Source organism: Trifolium pratense, linkage group LG2 (genome assembly GCF_020283565.1).
Source record: "Trifolium pratense cultivar HEN17-A07 linkage group LG2, ARS_RC_1.1, whole genome shotgun sequence".
Classification (NCBI taxonomy): domain Eukaryota; kingdom Viridiplantae; phylum Streptophyta; class Magnoliopsida; order Fabales; family Fabaceae; genus Trifolium; species Trifolium pratense.
In genome coordinates, this window is record NC_060060.1 from 1,265,985 (window position 1) to 1,283,672 (window position 17,688).

At 31.2% G+C, this 17,688-nt stretch overlaps 2 protein-coding genes across 3 annotated transcripts; both read left to right on the forward strand.

The window, feature by feature from the left end:
- The first annotated feature begins 3,908 nt into the window (after positions 1 to 3,908).
- On the forward strand, positions 3,909 to 10,593 carry LOC123910883 (glycerol-3-phosphate dehydrogenase [NAD(+)]). Of its 2 annotated transcripts, XM_045962167.1 has the most exons (12): positions 3,920 to 4,050; positions 4,206 to 4,370; positions 4,752 to 4,828; positions 5,078 to 5,150; positions 5,286 to 5,503; positions 5,670 to 5,777; positions 6,481 to 6,544; positions 6,632 to 6,669; positions 6,754 to 6,874; positions 7,322 to 7,376; positions 7,475 to 7,523; positions 10,277 to 10,593. In XM_045962167.1, exons 3-12 carry the CDS (start codon positions 4,763 to 4,765, stop codon positions 10,430 to 10,432), a joined length of 948 nt encoding a protein of 315 aa, XP_045818123.1. In that variant the 5' UTR covers positions 3,920 to 4,050; positions 4,206 to 4,370; positions 4,752 to 4,762; the 3' UTR covers positions 10,433 to 10,593. The 2 variants fall into 2 exon arrangements, with proteins under 2 accessions (XP_045818122.1, XP_045818123.1); XM_045962166.1 differs by having other exon boundaries at positions 3,909 to 4,370.
- LOC123910882 lies at positions 7,551 to 10,207 on the forward strand. The gene has a single exon (XM_045962165.1). It carries the CDS (start codon positions 8,675 to 8,677, stop codon positions 9,821 to 9,823), a length of 1,149 nt encoding a protein of 382 aa, XP_045818121.1. The 5' UTR covers positions 7,551 to 8,674; the 3' UTR covers positions 9,824 to 10,207.
- Positions 10,594 to 17,688: the final 7,095 nt, after the last annotated feature.

A 17,688-nucleotide genomic window follows, 5' to 3' on the forward strand; every position in this document is an offset into this window, starting at 1 on the left:
GTAAGAATGAATAAGACATTGAAAATGAGAGATTATTTATAGTGAAAGAATAATGAGGTATGTTAGAGAATTCAGGAGAAGGTGAGGAGGATATTGGATTTAGAAATGAATGGTTTCATAATTAGGGTTAAAATGTATGGAAGGATTCAACCATAAAGTGTATGGAAGGATGTTGGTAGATTGTTTATAAAAAAATGAGCAAAATTAGATAATTGTTAGATAAGAAAGAGGAAGAGAGATTTGTATTTTATTTTAGACCTCATTTTGTTGACCTTTGGTTTCAATTGAGCGCGAGTCAAACGGGACGAGGTTGTAGGCCTTTATGTACAAAGCTTAGGGGAGTTTTTTTTTTTTTTTACTAAAAATAAACGATATCCATTCATTCAAATTTAAAGAGTACATCGATGCAATACAACTTCAAATTTGCTAAAAACAAAAAGGATGAATCTACGAACAAACTCACAGCATCCATATTAATAGCATAAAACGGCAAATTACATAAGTCTACGAATATGACTATATTGAAGTGTCTGGAATGTCCATGTCTTCAAATCTGTAGCGTTGATGACACAAAAGTCGACGTTGAAAATGGATTTTCACTTGATCGAAACTAATCCTTCAACTTGAAACAAATGAACATAGCACAAAGACGGGATGACAAAATACACCGCACAACGACGGGACAACACCGCACAAAGACGGGATAACAAAATACACAAAAACAAATAAATATGTGAAAACCACACTTATTTAATATAACAAGAAAGAAAAACAATTTGGATTGACCTAAAATTACCCCTCTATGATAAACTAAGAAGAAAAAAAGGAAAAAGTGGTGACGGCTAGGGTTAGAAGAGGAAAGAAAAAAGGAGAGAAAAAACCTATAAGATCTACAATAGCTTAGGGAAGTTAATATTGTAAAAATTAGTAATTAACTTCTCTAAAACTTGTACCAAAAAAAAAAAAACTTCTCTAAGACTAATACATGTGTGTCTTTAGAAAAAGTTAAGCAATCTAGTGGATAAACTTGGTGTTCCTTTCCAAAAGAATAAAACTTTGTTCGAGTTGGGTTGATGATGTGAAGTTATTAAATTATGAATGTATTTTTTTTTTCAATCAACTAAAGAATGAATTATATTTATTTTTTTGAAAACAAGAATGAATTATATTTAAAATGAAAGAACATTCGGTATAAAATATGGACAATAAAGAGGTTAAACAAAATTGTACCCAAAAAAAAAAAAGTTTAACAAAATACTAATAGTGAATTGGTCAAACTGATGTCTTTTGTCTAAAAAAAGTGATGTCTAACAAAGTGGATTTAGTTGCTATGAAGATCTAACAAAGTGATGTTTTTTTCAACCAAGTGATTGTGAAGTGGTTAATGAGTTTCACCAAAAATGGTGAGTTTTGGGAGAACTCGGGTTCAATTTTTGGGTGGAACAATTTCTTAGTCAGACTTTACTTACCTCGTGGCCGAATTAGGATCCCTTTTCCCTAGGAACCAAAAAATTATAAAAAAAAAGTGATGTTTTTGTAAAAAAAAAAAAAAAAAGAAGTGATGTCTTCGAACAAAGTAACAAATCAAAGAGGAAAAGAAGAAAGATGAATAAGTTGAGAATAATGATGCAACATAGAATTAATTAGATTTATACAGATAATTTAGAAATTTAAATTAAATGTAGAATTTTATTTATTAGTTAGGTTTTTTTTTTTTACAAGTATTAGTTAGGCTTTATCCACTACATAGAACTACATATTTAGTTTCATTGAAACATTTTAACCTACATAAATAAATGAGAAAGAAAATTTCTTAGATAATTTTCATCTTCTTCCTATTTGGTAGCTTAGAATTCCGTAGTTAAAATTTTTAGAGTCATGGTGTTTTCATTGAGAGGATTAATTGATTGGTGCTTTAGGTTCATTAGTTGGTGTTTTGTTGAGTTTATTAAGTCACCGGTCGAGTGACAAGAGATTTGAATAATATCTATGAGATCTTAAATTTGATTTTTATTGACCTTGTTGTAAAAATAAAAATAAAAGAATGCACCAGAATAAAAAAGATTGATAATTTAGTGACAAATACTCAAGAAAAACAAAAATAGAAAGGTAATGACTCAACAAAACAATCATTGAGATTTACTTTTGCCACCCTATTCATTTTCTCGTGCGTCTTACAAATTTATCAAAATACTTCCGTTCGTTACTTAAGTAGCGAACATCCTGAAAAACACTATACATTTATAATGTCTGCTACTTAAATAACGTAAGTCATTTTTAAAAATAAAAATCATTTTTATAATGTTTGCTACTCAAGTAGCGGAAAAGTATAATGAAAAAGACGTAGAACGTGCAAAAAACTGGTAGGATGACAAACATAAACCTCAATCTCATTTTCCAACTATGAATACTCTGTATCCATTCTAACAAGGCAGTTTAGTCTTTGAGGTACTTGGGCTTTAGTCTATTCCTTTTAGACCACAACTCGTACTCTTTTAATTAAGAGTGTTGTTAACATGTGCATATAAGGCACATATTAAGGTATCTTAATATAGAAATTTAACATTTAATGATACAAAAATTTAATGCTTAAAAAGTTAAAATTTAATGCTTCAACATTTAATATTTTCTATTTTTGTTTCCTTAACATGTGCCCTTGGTGCACATGTTAACATTCTCCTTTAATTAAATGGTCCCTAATTAGAGACGTAAGCGGATAAACTAATTAAAGCGATAATTCAATTTATTTTATTTTTTTTTCACAAAAATTTCAATTTAAATTAAACTGAAAAAAAAAAACACCAATTTTAATGATTTGGCTCAAAATTGAACGGAACCCAAAGAAACCGATGTTGTTTGGTCAATTTTCCATTTTAGTTTTTAGGGGTGTTTGTTTTACGGATATAAAATTACCTCGGAAAAGTTATTCCTAGAAATATTATAGTAAGGACAAGGAAATTTTTTCGCAGACATTCATAAAAATGTGTTTGGTTATTATTTTAAATCCATAGGAACTTTTCATTTTTAATTTTCATAAATAATTTAAAAAAGAATTCAAGTAAATGCTATATGCATGGGATAGACTTTAGAATGAAAGTAACCGCCCATAAGTAGTGGAGGCATGTAGTTATACACATAAGCCGATCGGAATGAGATGTTCCCAAGCTTATAAGGGGAGAATCTCATTCCTATATTCATGGGAATAAAAAGTTTCCAGTAACAGTAAATTTCTCGGAAACAAACATGGCGCATAATTTATTTTCTTAAAACAAACATGAGTATTTTTTTATTCACATCTTGGATTCCCACGAATAAGTTTGTAATTTCTGAAACAAGTCCCCCTAGAAATCGATAAACCAAATTAATGACTTTAGTTATCCATTTATAAAGCCTATTAAGCCAAAATGTTGAAGATTTTTACTCTTGCTCTTTATAAAAATGTGTATTGTGGAAGATTTATACTCTTACTCTTCTATACCCTTCATCTTCATAAAAAAAAAAGGGTTTTTTATTGTGAAAGATTTATACTCCTAGTCTTCCTAAAAATATGTATTTTTTTATTCAAGTTCTGTTGCTCTTAATTTTCTGAGATGACATACAAACCGTCTGATTAAGATCGGACAGTCTAAAACTTACCGAAGGCGTGAGACTGTATTGTTCTCAAATGCACAGAATTCAAGTCCGTGATCAAATTAACAACATTTAAAAATTAAAGATTAAAATATCTATATACTCATAATCTAATTTGGATTTGAGTTGTATGCACACACAACCCCGCAATTGCACGCAATCAACTACATGTAAATTCAGATCAAGATCGTACGATCCAAATTTAAAACTCAGATTTTCAGATTTAAAAAAATCCAGATGTGACATATTGCTACTCACAATCCTAATCCGTTTAATTCAAAGAATGGCCCCTACATAACCCTACAAACAATGCTATTGTCCTTATTCTGTTTCTATCACTGCCAACATAGAGTGAATCGCCAGATTTAACTTCAAAACTTCATACTTTTTAACATAAACATTGTTTTTCACGAAACTTGTGTATGTCATCTCCGCCTCAATGACCCTTTTCTTTTCCTTATATTCATTCTTTTCCTTTTCCTCTTAGCTTCCATTTTCTTGTTATTATTCTTTGTTCTACTGTTCCATTCATTGGAAAATTCATTCTTTTCTCTGTTGTTATTTGATGGCTCCAGCACTTGAAGTTCAAGGAGGAGAAACTGTGTCTCAAAACATTGTTTTGAATAGTGTTAATGATGTTATAAACAGATCCAAAGTCACTGTTATTGGTAGTGGTAATTGGGGTAGTGTTGCATCTAAGCTTATTGCTTCTAACACCCTCCGGCTGAACAATTTCCATGGTAATACTTTGTTATATATTTATAATCTTTCTGAGTTCATTTGGAAGTGTTTCTTTTGGAGTTTTGAAGTTGTGTAACATGTGGTATGGTCTTGTATATGTGGCACTGACACTTCTGATCGAAAGCGCGTCTGATATTTAACACGTGTTAGTGTTTGATAACGATACAAGATTAAAATATGTGCTGATATTCAAATCACTTTCGTTTTCTTAAACTATTATTGAATTATACTATATATGTGTCAATGGTGTTTGTGTAAATGCTTCATAGATAGTTATGAAAATTCTAATGTGGTTTTGGAGAATAAGGAGATTTTAACTTTATGTTAAAGGAACATAACTTTTAAATTTCCCATTTTGATGAGTTGTGTGATGAATTCAGATGAAGTTAGGATGTGGGTATATGAAGAGACATTACCAAATGGAGAGAAGCTCACAGATGTTATCAATCAAACCAATGTAAGGACTAGCCAAATAGCCATACATTTCATCCAAATTTTGTATCTAATGTTTTTCATTGAAGTTTCACTATTTTAATGATAGCGTCGTTAATTAGTGGCGCTATATAATGCTGTAGCATAGCAAAATTTGAACAAATCACTCATAATCTGCGATATGTTCTTTAGTACAAAACATTGTTAAATAACGGCTATAGCAGCATTGTAGCATAGTGGAATTTAACCAAACCGCTATTTTACTTTCTGGCAGGAAAATGTAAAATACCTCCCTGGAATCAAGCTTGGAAAAAATGTTGTTGCAGATCCAGACCTAGAAAATGCAGGTAATAAATTAGTACTTTTATCAAAAAAAGATAGGATACTTCATTAGCATTACAAAATTGTTTACTATGAATTTTTAGGGTGTGTTGGTGTCAAGTGTCAACTTGTGTGGTGTTCTGATTAAGTAAATTATGCAGTGAGGGATGCAAATATGTTAGTGTTTGTGACTCCACATCAATTTATGGAAGGAATATGCAAAAGAATAGCTGGAAAAATAAGGGCAGATGCTGAGGCTATTTCTCTTGTTAAAGGTATGGAGGTTAAAATGGAAGGCCCTTGTATGATCTCAACACTCATTTCAGAAGAACTTGGAATCAATTGTTCTGTTTTGATGGGCGCAAATATAGCAAATGAGGTAGTTAGACAAAATTAAAGTATTTTCTTACATTTTATGGTGCTGCAGCTGTAGGGGTCGTTAGATTTCGAGTAGTCTTGAAATCTAACAGTTTCTAAGGCTGCAGCACCATGTTGTAGAGGGTTCGATTACGCCTTTTTGGCTATTCTGATTACTTTTTGTGCAGATAGCTGTAGAGAAGTTTAGTGAAGCAACTGTTGGATACAGGCAGAATAGAGAAGCTGCAGAGAGATGGGTTCAATTGTTTTATACTCATTATTTCATTGTGACAGCGGTAAGTGCGGAAATCTTGTAAAAAAACTTGCCACAAGTTATTTTGAAGGAGTTGGAACCTCTCCTAGGTGCAGCAAAATTTTGTCCGTTTACAAAAGTGCTACCGCATATGGTGGTATGCTGTCCTAGTTTAAAAAAAATTACGGCACCGTTACACTGTAGGAGAGGATCCGAAGTTTATTTTGAATGAATCTAAGGAATTTGAATGTCTAGATCCTCTGCAGCAACTGCACAATTATAGTTGTTGTAGAACTATTGCATCTAGATGCATGTTTGGATTTGATGTGAATTTGAGAAAATTATAATGACATCGTGATTTTGATAAAGCTCTAAAATATAACTCTTCTCAAAATCGAAGTGATTCAGCGTGATTTTGCCAACCGTCAGTCCAAACATGCATTAAGTGTAATCTTGCACTTGGATCCAACGACTCGCTGCTATAGAGGATTAAGATCCGAAATTTGGTTTAAGTAATATGCCAAAGAAACTCGTAGGGAGAGTTTGCTACCCATTTGAGTCCCACAAGGCTCAAGGGATTAGTCTCTACAGTTGCGCGTAGAGAATACCTGGGTTACGCCAAAAAAAAATGCCAAAGAAACATTGTCATGACATGGTAGAATCAAGTGGTCATGAGCAGTTTCAAATTTGCAAAACATTGATTTATTACTCGTGCTTATGATTTTTGTGTTCTATATTAAAATTAGGTTCAAGATGTTGAAGGAGTTGAATTATGTGGAACTCTAAAAAATGTTGTGGCAATAGCAGCAGGTTTGTTGTAATATACTTGCACTTTGTTCCATTTCTTTGTTAAAATTTGTTATGAATGAACAAGAAATGACATAAAAAATGGGACAGGTTTTGTTGATGGATTGGAGATGGGAAATAATACAAAAGTAAGCATAAAGAGATTTTAGTATATGAAAGTTTTTTATGGAAAATTATTTATTTATTTTGTATCTAACTTTTAATATGTGTAGGCTGCAATCATGAGACTTGGTCTTAGAGAAATGAAGGCATTTTCAAAGTTGTTGTTTCCATCTGTTAAGGATAGTACCTTCTTTGAGAGTTGTGGTGTAGCTGACCTTATCACAACATGCTGTAAGAGAGCTAATCAATTTCACCTCATATTAATCAGATTTGGATTCTCTGCATTTGAGAAACCTCGTAGTCGTAGTCGCTACAATCAACAAATCTCAATTGTTGGATGAAGATCAGAAAATTCATACTTTGACATCACAAATCTTTAAAATCTATAAACCACTGGCACATACATAACATCAAATATGACACAGACACCAGCGACTAAATGGAGAATACGCTATAGAAGCATCTGAATATAATTATGTGTCTGTGTCATGTCAGACACACTTTCAAATTAAGTGATGGTGCTTCATAGTTTAAACTAAAAATTTCAACCGTTCAATCTTCATCCAACGACCAAAGTTTATTGATGCAGCGACTGCTTGAAATTTTTACTAGATTAAATAAATGTATTTTCCAATAATTTGTTGCTTAGTTTCATTCAAACCGTATTATCTGTGGTAGTGGGTGGAAGAAACAGGAAAGTTGCTGAGGCTTATGCAAAGAATGGAGGGAAGAGGTTTGTTTTTGTTGTGTTTCTTTCTCTTTTTTCTATAATTTTAAATTGAAAATAAAAATAGTTGATTACTTATATCTGATTTTCAATATTCTGTACAGATCTTTTGATGAACTTGAAGCTGAGATGCTACAAGGCCAAAAGTTGCAGGTATATTCATCAATCTTACTATACCAATCCAAAAACTATAATGTTAAATGTTTAATTTGGAAAGTAAAAACTATATAATCTTATCTTTGGATGAATAATATGTAGTGATGATAAAAACTATAAGGTCAAATACAGGAAAAAATTAAAATAAGCATTCTCTTTTGTGCTCAAGAATAGAGAAAGTGATATATAACTATCTTGCTCTTATCATGTCTATGTATAATAATCACCAAATAACAAACAAGATCATATATATTACCACATCATAACTCTAAGATCAATCGTCCATAAGTCCTAGCTCAAATGGCAATGCCGATATTTGTTATGGTGGATGCCTTCACTCGAGTTCAAACCCAAGACCTCGCAGTGTGTGTATCAGTTTCAGTGGTATTTGTCACTTTGTCTACAAAGAAAAATAAAACTTTGAGATTAGTCAAATAATGATATGACATATATCAGATTCAAAGCCAACAATTGCAAAAAGGGATCAGGTAGAGTCAAACTAGTCTGTTGGCGTTAGGTCGGGTCAAACTTGATAGCTCTCTAACTAAGAAGACAACTTTGTCTACCCTCATATCTAAAAAAACTCTGAAAGCATATTTTTAGACGATAGTATTTTTGTTCATAAATACATATTCAAACGGCACAAAAATTGTGTTTTTTTTATCTTCTTGAATGTGTACATCGAATTGATTTTGGGTTGGAAAAAGTTCCTCCTCTAATAATAGAGATGTTGCCATGGTGGAGACCCACATTTTTCTAACAGATAATAATAAAATGGTTGAAAAATTCTAAATTGAATACCAATATCATAATCTTTCCCATTTGACAAGAAACATTGTAAGGAAACCCCTTTGACAAGAAAGTGAACATAATCTTTGTTCATTTATAAATAAACAAACTATCTAATCTAATTCCAATCTTACTCACCACATCAAACTAAACTTCTAAACCAAGCACTCATCATAGAAATTATCACCTAATTCCAACACAAGTAGTTGTTGTTCAGTATGTTCTAAACCCGAGTTACCGAATTTGATTCTTACTAAAAAAAGATTTTTCATCGAAGCTTTCAAATTAAACTAAATCAACGGTTGAAATTGCTTACAGCGTTAAACTGAGTGTTAGTGATCCCATCCTAATATTTCACCATGTCAGTGCACTCATCCAAACACTCCCTTACTGCTCACCCTACCATAACAGCCATACTCATCATCCTCCACATCGGAATTTCAACGCCGACCACCATCTTAGCCGGAAACCTCCACGTCATCAATTTCCAATCGCCCAACCTCTACCCAGAAAGCATAACATGGGACCCAAAAAATCAACACTTCCTAGTCGGATCCCTCCACCACCGCACAATCTCCACCGTCTCAGCCACCGGCGTAATCCAAACCCTAATCTACGACCCTTCCCTCCCTGAAAACGTCACCATTTTAGGCATTACCGTCGATTCCCACAACAACCGCATCCTCGCCGCAATCCACGCCCTTAAACCCCTCCCTCCGTTCAACGCTCTCGCCGCCTACGATCTCATCTCCGGCCACCGTCTCTTCCTCTCCCACCTCCCTTCTTTTAAATCCTCCGATCAACCAATCGCAAACGACGTCGCAGTGGACCCCACCGGAAACGCTTACGTAACAAACTCCGGTAACAACTATATTTGGAAAGTTAACTACTTCGGAGAATCTTCGATTTTCTCAAATTCACAGAAGTTCACTGAATATCCCGTGGACCGCGATACACCGTATAGTTTCTGTGGTCTTAACGGTATTGCTTACGTCAGCGACAAAAACGGTTACCTTTTGGTGGCTCAAACTAATACGGGAAAGATCTTCAAAGTCGATGCGGACGATGGTACTACCGTTGAGATTGTGAAACTTAATAAAGATCTAACGGCTCCTGATGGTGTTGCTTTGAGAAGCGACGGTGTCGTTTTGGTTGTGTCACCAGAAGTTAGTAAGTTGTGGTTTCTTAAGAGTAATGATGAATGGAGAGAGGGTGTGGTGTTTGACGAAATTGACCTTGATTTTGAAGGGTACCCTACTTCGGTTGTTGTTAAGGAGAGGGATAATAAAGGGTATGTTTTGTATGGATATGTTAAGGAGGGTATTTTGGGGAATTTTGAGAGGGAGGATTTTGGAATTGTGGAGGTTGGGTCCCTTAAAGAGAGTGAAGGTGGGAATGTTTGGGTGTATGTTATGATGATGATGATTGGAATTGGTATGGTTTGTTTCTTGTATTGGGGGTTTCAAATGGGGAAGCTTGTGAAGAATTTGGATAAAAAGATCAGTTGATTATTAAACTACTAAACACCAACACTCTTCTGAATAGGCATTTCTCGGTATCAGATATGCGTCAGTGTCCGACATCAATATTTATATTTATATTAAATTATGTCATTTTATTATATTATTATTAGTATCGAAGTGTCATCCGTGTTGGTGTCTGTGTTTCATAGTTATTAAGGAAGTGTTTGAAATAAAAAAAAAAAAAGTGTTTGGAATAATCACTTATTCAATATGATGATAAGTAGATTAAAAACTTGTACTCAAATTATTTCTATAAGGAAATGATAATAAATTTTGCAATAGTTAAAAACTTTTTCATCATAACATTTTATGAAATAAAAGGTTTAGTTTTTTTTTTTTTTTTTCGGTGGCAAAAAGGTTTAGTTAATAGTGTATTTTGTGTTCTTGGTATTTAATATATCCTTATAAATCAATTTTTAATTTTGTTGCTCCAATTAGGGTGTCTCAACTGCAAGGGAAGTATATGAAGTACTAAGTCATCGTGGGTGGCTAGAGTTGTTCCCTCTCTTTTCAACAGTACATGAGATAAGCAGTGGCCTCCTTCCACCATCAGCCATAGTTGAATACAGTGAAAAGCTACCAAGGTCATTCTAATTCAAGATTCTTGGAGCAAAAGTTTGATATTTTCACACACAAAAATTATGAATTTAACTAGTATGCATTATCGATGTAATGGAAAATATATTGTCAATCAGTTATAATCATCTGATTATTAACGAATATTTGACTTTAATTAAAACTATTTTAAAAAGTTATATATGATTAGTTGTGATCGTTTGACAGTGTAAAAGTTTTACCTTAATGTATCAAAATTAAACGCATAAATTATAGCGAGAATTCGAAAAATATACAAATGCTATTAAACTTGCTTGGAAATGCTTCGTGATTGGCAGTTTATTCATAGAAAAATTGAAAATTATTGAGACACATCAAGATTAATGGTATTTAAACTAGTTGAGCCAATGGTTAAAGGAAATAGAGGTTGAGGGTTCAAAGTCTTGACAAAATGTAAAAAAAAAACTAACATAATAATTAATATACTAATAATTTGCCATTTAAAAAAATATAATTAATTTACAAAATGCAATGAACTTTAAAAAGTTATTAAAATAACTAATTAGAAATTTAAATTACCTTTTGCATGTCAGACATAATTAATTTAGGACAAAACTTATAGCTTTAAACATAGTGGCAGATCCCACCTTATTCTAGCAATAGTTGTAGAATCCTGATTAAATAACCCCACAAATATTGAATCCTGATTTAATTGCACCATGTTTGAACATCTTGGCAACATATACAAGGAATATTAACATTAGTCTAGAATTTATATAAAATAATATTATATTTTATATACTAAATTAACTTGAGGGAATGACAAATAAGTCCTCTAAGTAAATTAAATTAGATTAGGAGGTATAGTGAAAAACAAATTAGATAGTAATCAATTTTTTATATTAATAGTAGATGATAGTAGTAGTAGATAGATTCTTCCGAAAAAAAATTACACTATTTATTTACAATGATTATATCATTTAATTTAATTTACTCAAAAATTATATATACCATTTGAAATCCATATACAATGAATTGTAACATAATTAACTACTACTCAAATTTAATTTTATAGCATTTAAAAAAAAAAATTCATTTAAGTATGAATTGCTTAAATGAATGACATATCCTTTTCTGCAATTTCTCCCGACTAGAACATCGACTCGTGCGGTGCACGAGTCTGATTAGCTATAAGATATATAATGATTAAATAAGATATGATAATTTCAATAATGTGAGCTATATGAAAAAAGTTGAGTAATATTAAATGATAGTTCAACAATAATTTTGGAAAAATATTCATACAAAGAAAATTATGTTATATTACGGAAGACTTTCTTATAGATCACATTCGAAGTCTTAGTTGTATCTTCACCGTCGTCATCGATGATCAATATTTTTAATCATTTTCTAGAAGTAACTCTTGAAATTGCAACATACAACTGACCATGTGAAAACACTAGCGACGGAAGATATATCCCAACATGCTTTAAAGATTGTCTCTGACTTATTAATAGTCATCGCAAAAGAAATCATTATAGGAAATTGTCTCCGTTGAAATTTAAAAGGAATTCTCACATCAGATGGTGTCAGAGAAAATCTAGGTATGAAAACCTGATCACTAATATTACTTCCTGAAATAATTTTTTCTTCAAGAGCATGTTTTCCAAATCTCGTAATAATAAGTCTTGTTCCATTGCATAATCCTAATTTTTTATTCAAATTCCTTAATAACATAACTGGAACTCCAACTTTAAGTCTCAACTTGTGATTTGGAAGTCCCGACGTAGAAATCGTGTTCAAAAATTCGGGAGTATGAACATCATCCACTGTTTGACTGTCTACATTTTGTGTGTGTGGAGTATCATAACTCAAATATGTTTTTTCTTCACCAGGAATTAAATCCAACATATAATCATTTATTGTGTCAACTATTTAATTTTTAGGAGGTAGTATAGCTCCATTTTGGAAATACGTTATATCGTTCATGTTTTGTAAAAGTTGGGGATAGGTGCTTTCAACGATAGAAGCAAGAGGATCACCTGAATTTGGAATGAATAAATATGATGGAATGTCAAGTTCTATATCATCGTCGTTGTCATATCAAATTTCTCCATCGCCAACACCCAAAACCCATTCAGAAAACAATCTTCTTTGTTAAACGTCTGCACTCGAAGCACTCATACACAATGTTCAAACTTCACAAAAATTTCAAAGAACCGAAGAATTAATAGTAGCATGAACAAATTATGGCATTGTACCTTTGGGTATTACTGGTAGAATTTGTCTAAAATCTCCGACAAAAATAACAACTTTTCCACCGAAGGGAATGTGTTTATTTTTTTCATCAACAAACTTGAGAATATCTTTTAAAGTTCGATCAACAGCTTCGAAACAGTGTTTGTGCATCATTGGTGTTTCATCCCATATAATGAGCTTTGCTTTTTGTATTAATAGCGCCAAAGGGGAATACAACATTTAGAGGAATACAAAACCTTGAATGTGTTGTTCTACCGCCAAGTATAAGCAATGCAGCGATCTCACTTGAGGCAACTGTTAAAACTATCTCACCTTTTGAGCGTAATGCGGTTGACATGGCCCTCCAGATAAATGTCTTCCCTATACTGCCATAACCATAAAGAAAAAACACACCAGGTTTATTTTCGTTAACTCTTGTCATGATTGTGTCATATACTTTACGTTGCTCTGAAGTCATAGGTGACATCAATCTAACATGTTCCCCAGCTAATGATTGTCTGTTATAATTCAATTCGTCGTGTATTAAACTATTTTGTATATCAGGAACTAATTATGTGTCTGATCTAGACATTGGAGGATAATCTTTTAAACTCTTCCCACAACTACGTAACATCATCTCAATATCTGCTAGTGCATATTGTATCAACTGATCATCGGTTAATATTAAATCTGCAATGTTAAAATCAAAATAATGAATGTGATTAGTGACATGACTATGGTTGTGTTTGGTTGTATTAAAAAAAATTCATTTAGCACAATCGAGTTTGATAGATTTAATTTTTTGTTAAAAGTGAGTTAAACATAATTGATTTATGTTTAGATACATTAACGTAAAAATAAAGGGTATTTATAAAAAATATCAATTCTTTTTCCATTTTTTTTTGACAAAATTATTTTTCCAATTTTAAAAAACTACAATTTAATAAACTGCATAATAAATAATTTAAAATGTGATATAAGCAAGGTTACATGAGTAAAAAAATTAACAACTAATAAGTATGGTTTTATAGAAATAGGTGAAAATATTTATACCTGGAGCACCAATCAAGTGTCTCTGTTTGTGCAAAATGTCATCAATCAAAAGATGTGAAGTACTTGTCCAAACTATTTCTGGTCTGGTCGGCTGATCTGACACCAATAATGTTGCAAACATTGTCCTTAAAAAAGTCTCTGAACCCCAGTGACTTGTCTCTTTTATTGCTTCTATATACTCCTTATCATCATCATCCAGCAAACCTCTTGCAAAACAGGCTTCCTTGAAACTATCATATTTGAAATTATCCATTGTTTTTAATTCATCAAAAGAAGTAGGACCTTTGACGTAGTTTAACAATGTCCTCAAATAAAACCTTTCACCCGCACCAGGTGGTGCAAAGTGAACTCTTCCAATTGAAAAACCTCTTTGTCTTGGAGCCCACTGATGCAAATTTTCTTTCCATACAAACTTAGTTGGGTATTGACTATATGTTAAATTTTTGAGTAAATGATCATTTACCCCCCCGCAAAATAAGCAAATTTTCGTTTACCCCCCTATGCAGATTTTTTTTCTGTTTACCCCCCTGCAAAAAATAGATTCACTCCTTTTGCCCCCTGTGTGTACAGCAGGACATATGATTGTGCAAATTTGCTGACGTGGCTTGTACATGTGGAAAAAAACATTTATATTTATTTTTAAATTCTACATCAGATAATATTTTTTTCAAAAAAAAAAAAATTCCTACAAAATTAGTAAAACGAATTTTTTTTCCAAAATTAAAAGAAAATCCTACAAATAAAATATTTTTCCCTACAAAATTTTAAAAAATTCCTACAAATATTTTTTTTGTACAAAATTATTATTTTTTCCCTAAAATAAAAAAACGAATTTTCATATTTTTCTCCCAAATAAAGTTTATTTTCAAAATAAAGATTTTAAAAATTTATTTTCAAATCTTTTTGATTTAAAAAAAAACAGAATCTTAGCCGGTTTGCTTCCACCGTCGTGATCATATTCGTCGTCGTCTTCTTCAATCACCGGAATCGTCTTCTACTTCGTTATTGTCTTCTGCTTCCTTCTATTTTTCTAGTTCTAGGGCAAATGATTTTGGTATAAGAGGAAAACACGAATAAAACTTCTTTTTCTATTTTTTTTAATTCAAAGAGATTAACAAAAAAATAATGTTTTGTTTTTTAAAAAAAAAGATCATGTTTTTTTTAATTCAAAAAGATTTGAAAATAAATCTTTAAAATTTTTATTTTGAAAATAACCTTTATTTTGGAGTAAATATTTATTTTGGGAGCAAAATAAGAAAATTCATTTTTTTTTGTTGGAAATTTTTTTAAATTCTTTGTAGGAAAAAAAATTATTTTTTTGCAGGAAATTTTTAAAAAAATTTTGTAGGGAAAAAAATTTATTTGTTGGATTTTTTTGGGAAAAAAAAAAAAGAAAATCCGTTTTTTTATTTTGTAGAAAAAAAAATTTTAAAAAAAAATATTATCTGACGTGGAATTTAAAAAATAAATATTAATTATTTTTTCCACGTGTACAAGTCATGTCAGCAGATTTGCACATTCACATGTCCTGCTATACACACGGGGGGCAAAATGAGTGAATTTATTTTTTGCAGGGGGGGTAAACAGAAAAAAAATCTGCATAAGGGGGGTAAACGAAAATTTGCTTATTTTGCAGGGGGTAAATGATCATTTACCCTAAATTTTTTGCCTCTGAAAATTTCTTGTTTGCATCCATCCATGCCAAAAAAATTGATATGCGACTCTTTGGTTTGTTTAGAACGTCTTCAATACGCTCGTTATCTTCAAATAAAATAGTGTGTTCATCTTCAAGATGATAATTAAGCTGCTCAACCGTAGGCTCTCTATAGTGTATATCAAAAGAAAATATCCTTCAAGCAGCTTCACATGCCGACAAATATCTACAGTCATAATACATCTTTATTTCATCAAAACATTGTGACTTGTCGCTTCCATTACCAGATGTATAGAAATTTGTTGTAACACGATCATTGTGACTTGTCACTAAATGCAAAATTGTGTCGTCTGTGAAAATCTTAATATCAATACTCGGTATCATAATTTTAATAGAAATAACATATAAAATAAAATTAAATATAAATAATTGAGAATTTTGGTGTAAAAAACAATCTATTAAATAATTTGGAACTATACTAACTTCGGTTACGCAAAACTCAACGCAGTAGGTCTGATATCTAATTTGCAATTCATTAATCAACTTCTCCCGATCAGTTAACGGATTGGGATTCAAAGGACCTGTTTATATATATATATATATATATATATATATATATATATATATATATATATATATATATATATATATATATATATATAAAGTTGGCATAAAGTTTTAAAACAATATCTATTTCAGGAATAAAGATAATAAATCACAAAACAGAATGAAAGTTTATACACACCTCTGAGTAAATTAAGTCGAATTGTGGTGAAGTTGTTAACATGAGATATTGAAATGTGAAAGATGCTTTTTTTTTTTTTAAAGAGATTTCAATATTGTTGAAGGTATTATAGTATGGGAATATATATATATATATATATATATAACTTTCCAAATCACACGTGATAATAACTTTCCAAATCTCATATGATAATTATTCTCTAAATTTATGATCCGGTAGAAAGAAAATCATTGATCAGGAAAGACATAAAAATATTTCGTGATGAATAATATAGTCAACAATAATTTTGATATGATATACTTTTAAAATTGATGGTGCTTATCAATTATTGCACATAATTTAAATCACAATTAGTATACTTGCTATAATGGTTGGAAATATTGTCTTGCATTGAATGATTGTGGGTTCGAATCCTAGTCAAGACAAAATTGTATTATTTTTTAATAAAAATTGCAAGATAAAATGGAGGGAAAACAGAGAAAACAAATTAGGATTTAGACATTGTTTGGTAAGTGCAATAAGCTAGTTTATAGCTTATTAAACTAGCTTATAAGATTGTTTAAAAAAATGTGAAGTGTTTGGTAACGAGCTTCTCTAACTAGCTTATAGCGTTTTTTGAGATGCTATTTCAAGTAGCGTATGAGCTTATAGCTTTTTCATTTTATTCCATATTTACCCTCATTAATTTTATTTATTTATTTTTTAAAAATTATAATAACTACCCACTAACACTTACAAAAAAAAACTACCCACTAACCATGAATTTTTATGTCATTTTGTACTTACAACAGCTAAATTTGTCAAACACTTTAATTTTATTCTACTAGCTTTTCAGCTATAAGCTACCAGCCATCAGCTATCAGCTATCAGCTAGCTTATAGCTTATTTTTACCAAACAGAGCCTTAGAGTTTGCTTATGTATACAAGCTTATAATATAAAAGATTCTGTTGCACTTTTTGGCTCTGTTTGGTAAAAATAAGCTATAAGCTAGCTGATAGCTGATAGCTGATAAGCTAGCTTATAGCTGATAAGCTAGCTTATAGCTGATAGCTGATGGCTGGTAGCTTATAGCTGAAAAGCTAGTAGAATAAAATTAAAGTGTTTGGCAAATTTAGCTGTTGTAAGTACAAAATGACATAAAAATACATGGTTAGTGGGTAGTTTTTTTTTTTGTAAGTGTTAGTGGGTAGTTATTATAATTTTTAAAAATTAAATAAATAAAATTAATGAGGGTAAATATGGAATAAAATGAAAAAGCTATAAGCTATAAGCTCATACGCTACTTGAAATAGCATCTCAAAAAACGCTATAAGCTAGTTAGAGAAGCTCGTTACCAAACACTTCACATTTTTATCAAACAAGCTTATAAGCTCGTCCAATAAGCTATAAGCTAGCTTATTGGACTTACCAAACAGAGCCTTTATGCAATTTCTCCTTAATCTATTGAACTTTTTTTTTGCAATTTCTCCTTAATCTATTGAACTTTTTTTTTTGCAATTTCTCCTTAATCTATTGAACTTTTTTTGCAATTTCTCCATATTCTATTGCACTGTTTTTGCAATTTTTCCCTATTATACGACACTTTTTCCTTGGCAATAGTTCCA

Coding starts and splice junctions, on each gene's coding strand:
- LOC123910883 (XM_045962166.1), top strand. CDS start 4,196: ATGGCTCCAGCACTTGAAGTTCAAGGAGGAGAAACTGTGTCTCAAAAC. Junction 5,504..5,669: donor GCGCAAATATAGCAAATGAG/GTAGTTAGACAA, acceptor CTTTTTGTGCAG/ATAGCTGTAGAGAAGTTTAG. Junction 7,377..7,474: donor GCAAAGAATGGAGGGAAGAG/GTTTGTTTTTGT, acceptor TATTCTGTACAG/ATCTTTTGATGAACTTGAAG.
- LOC123910882 (XM_045962165.1), top strand. CDS start 8,675: ATGTCAGTGCACTCATCCAAACACTCCCTTACTGCTCACCCTACCATA.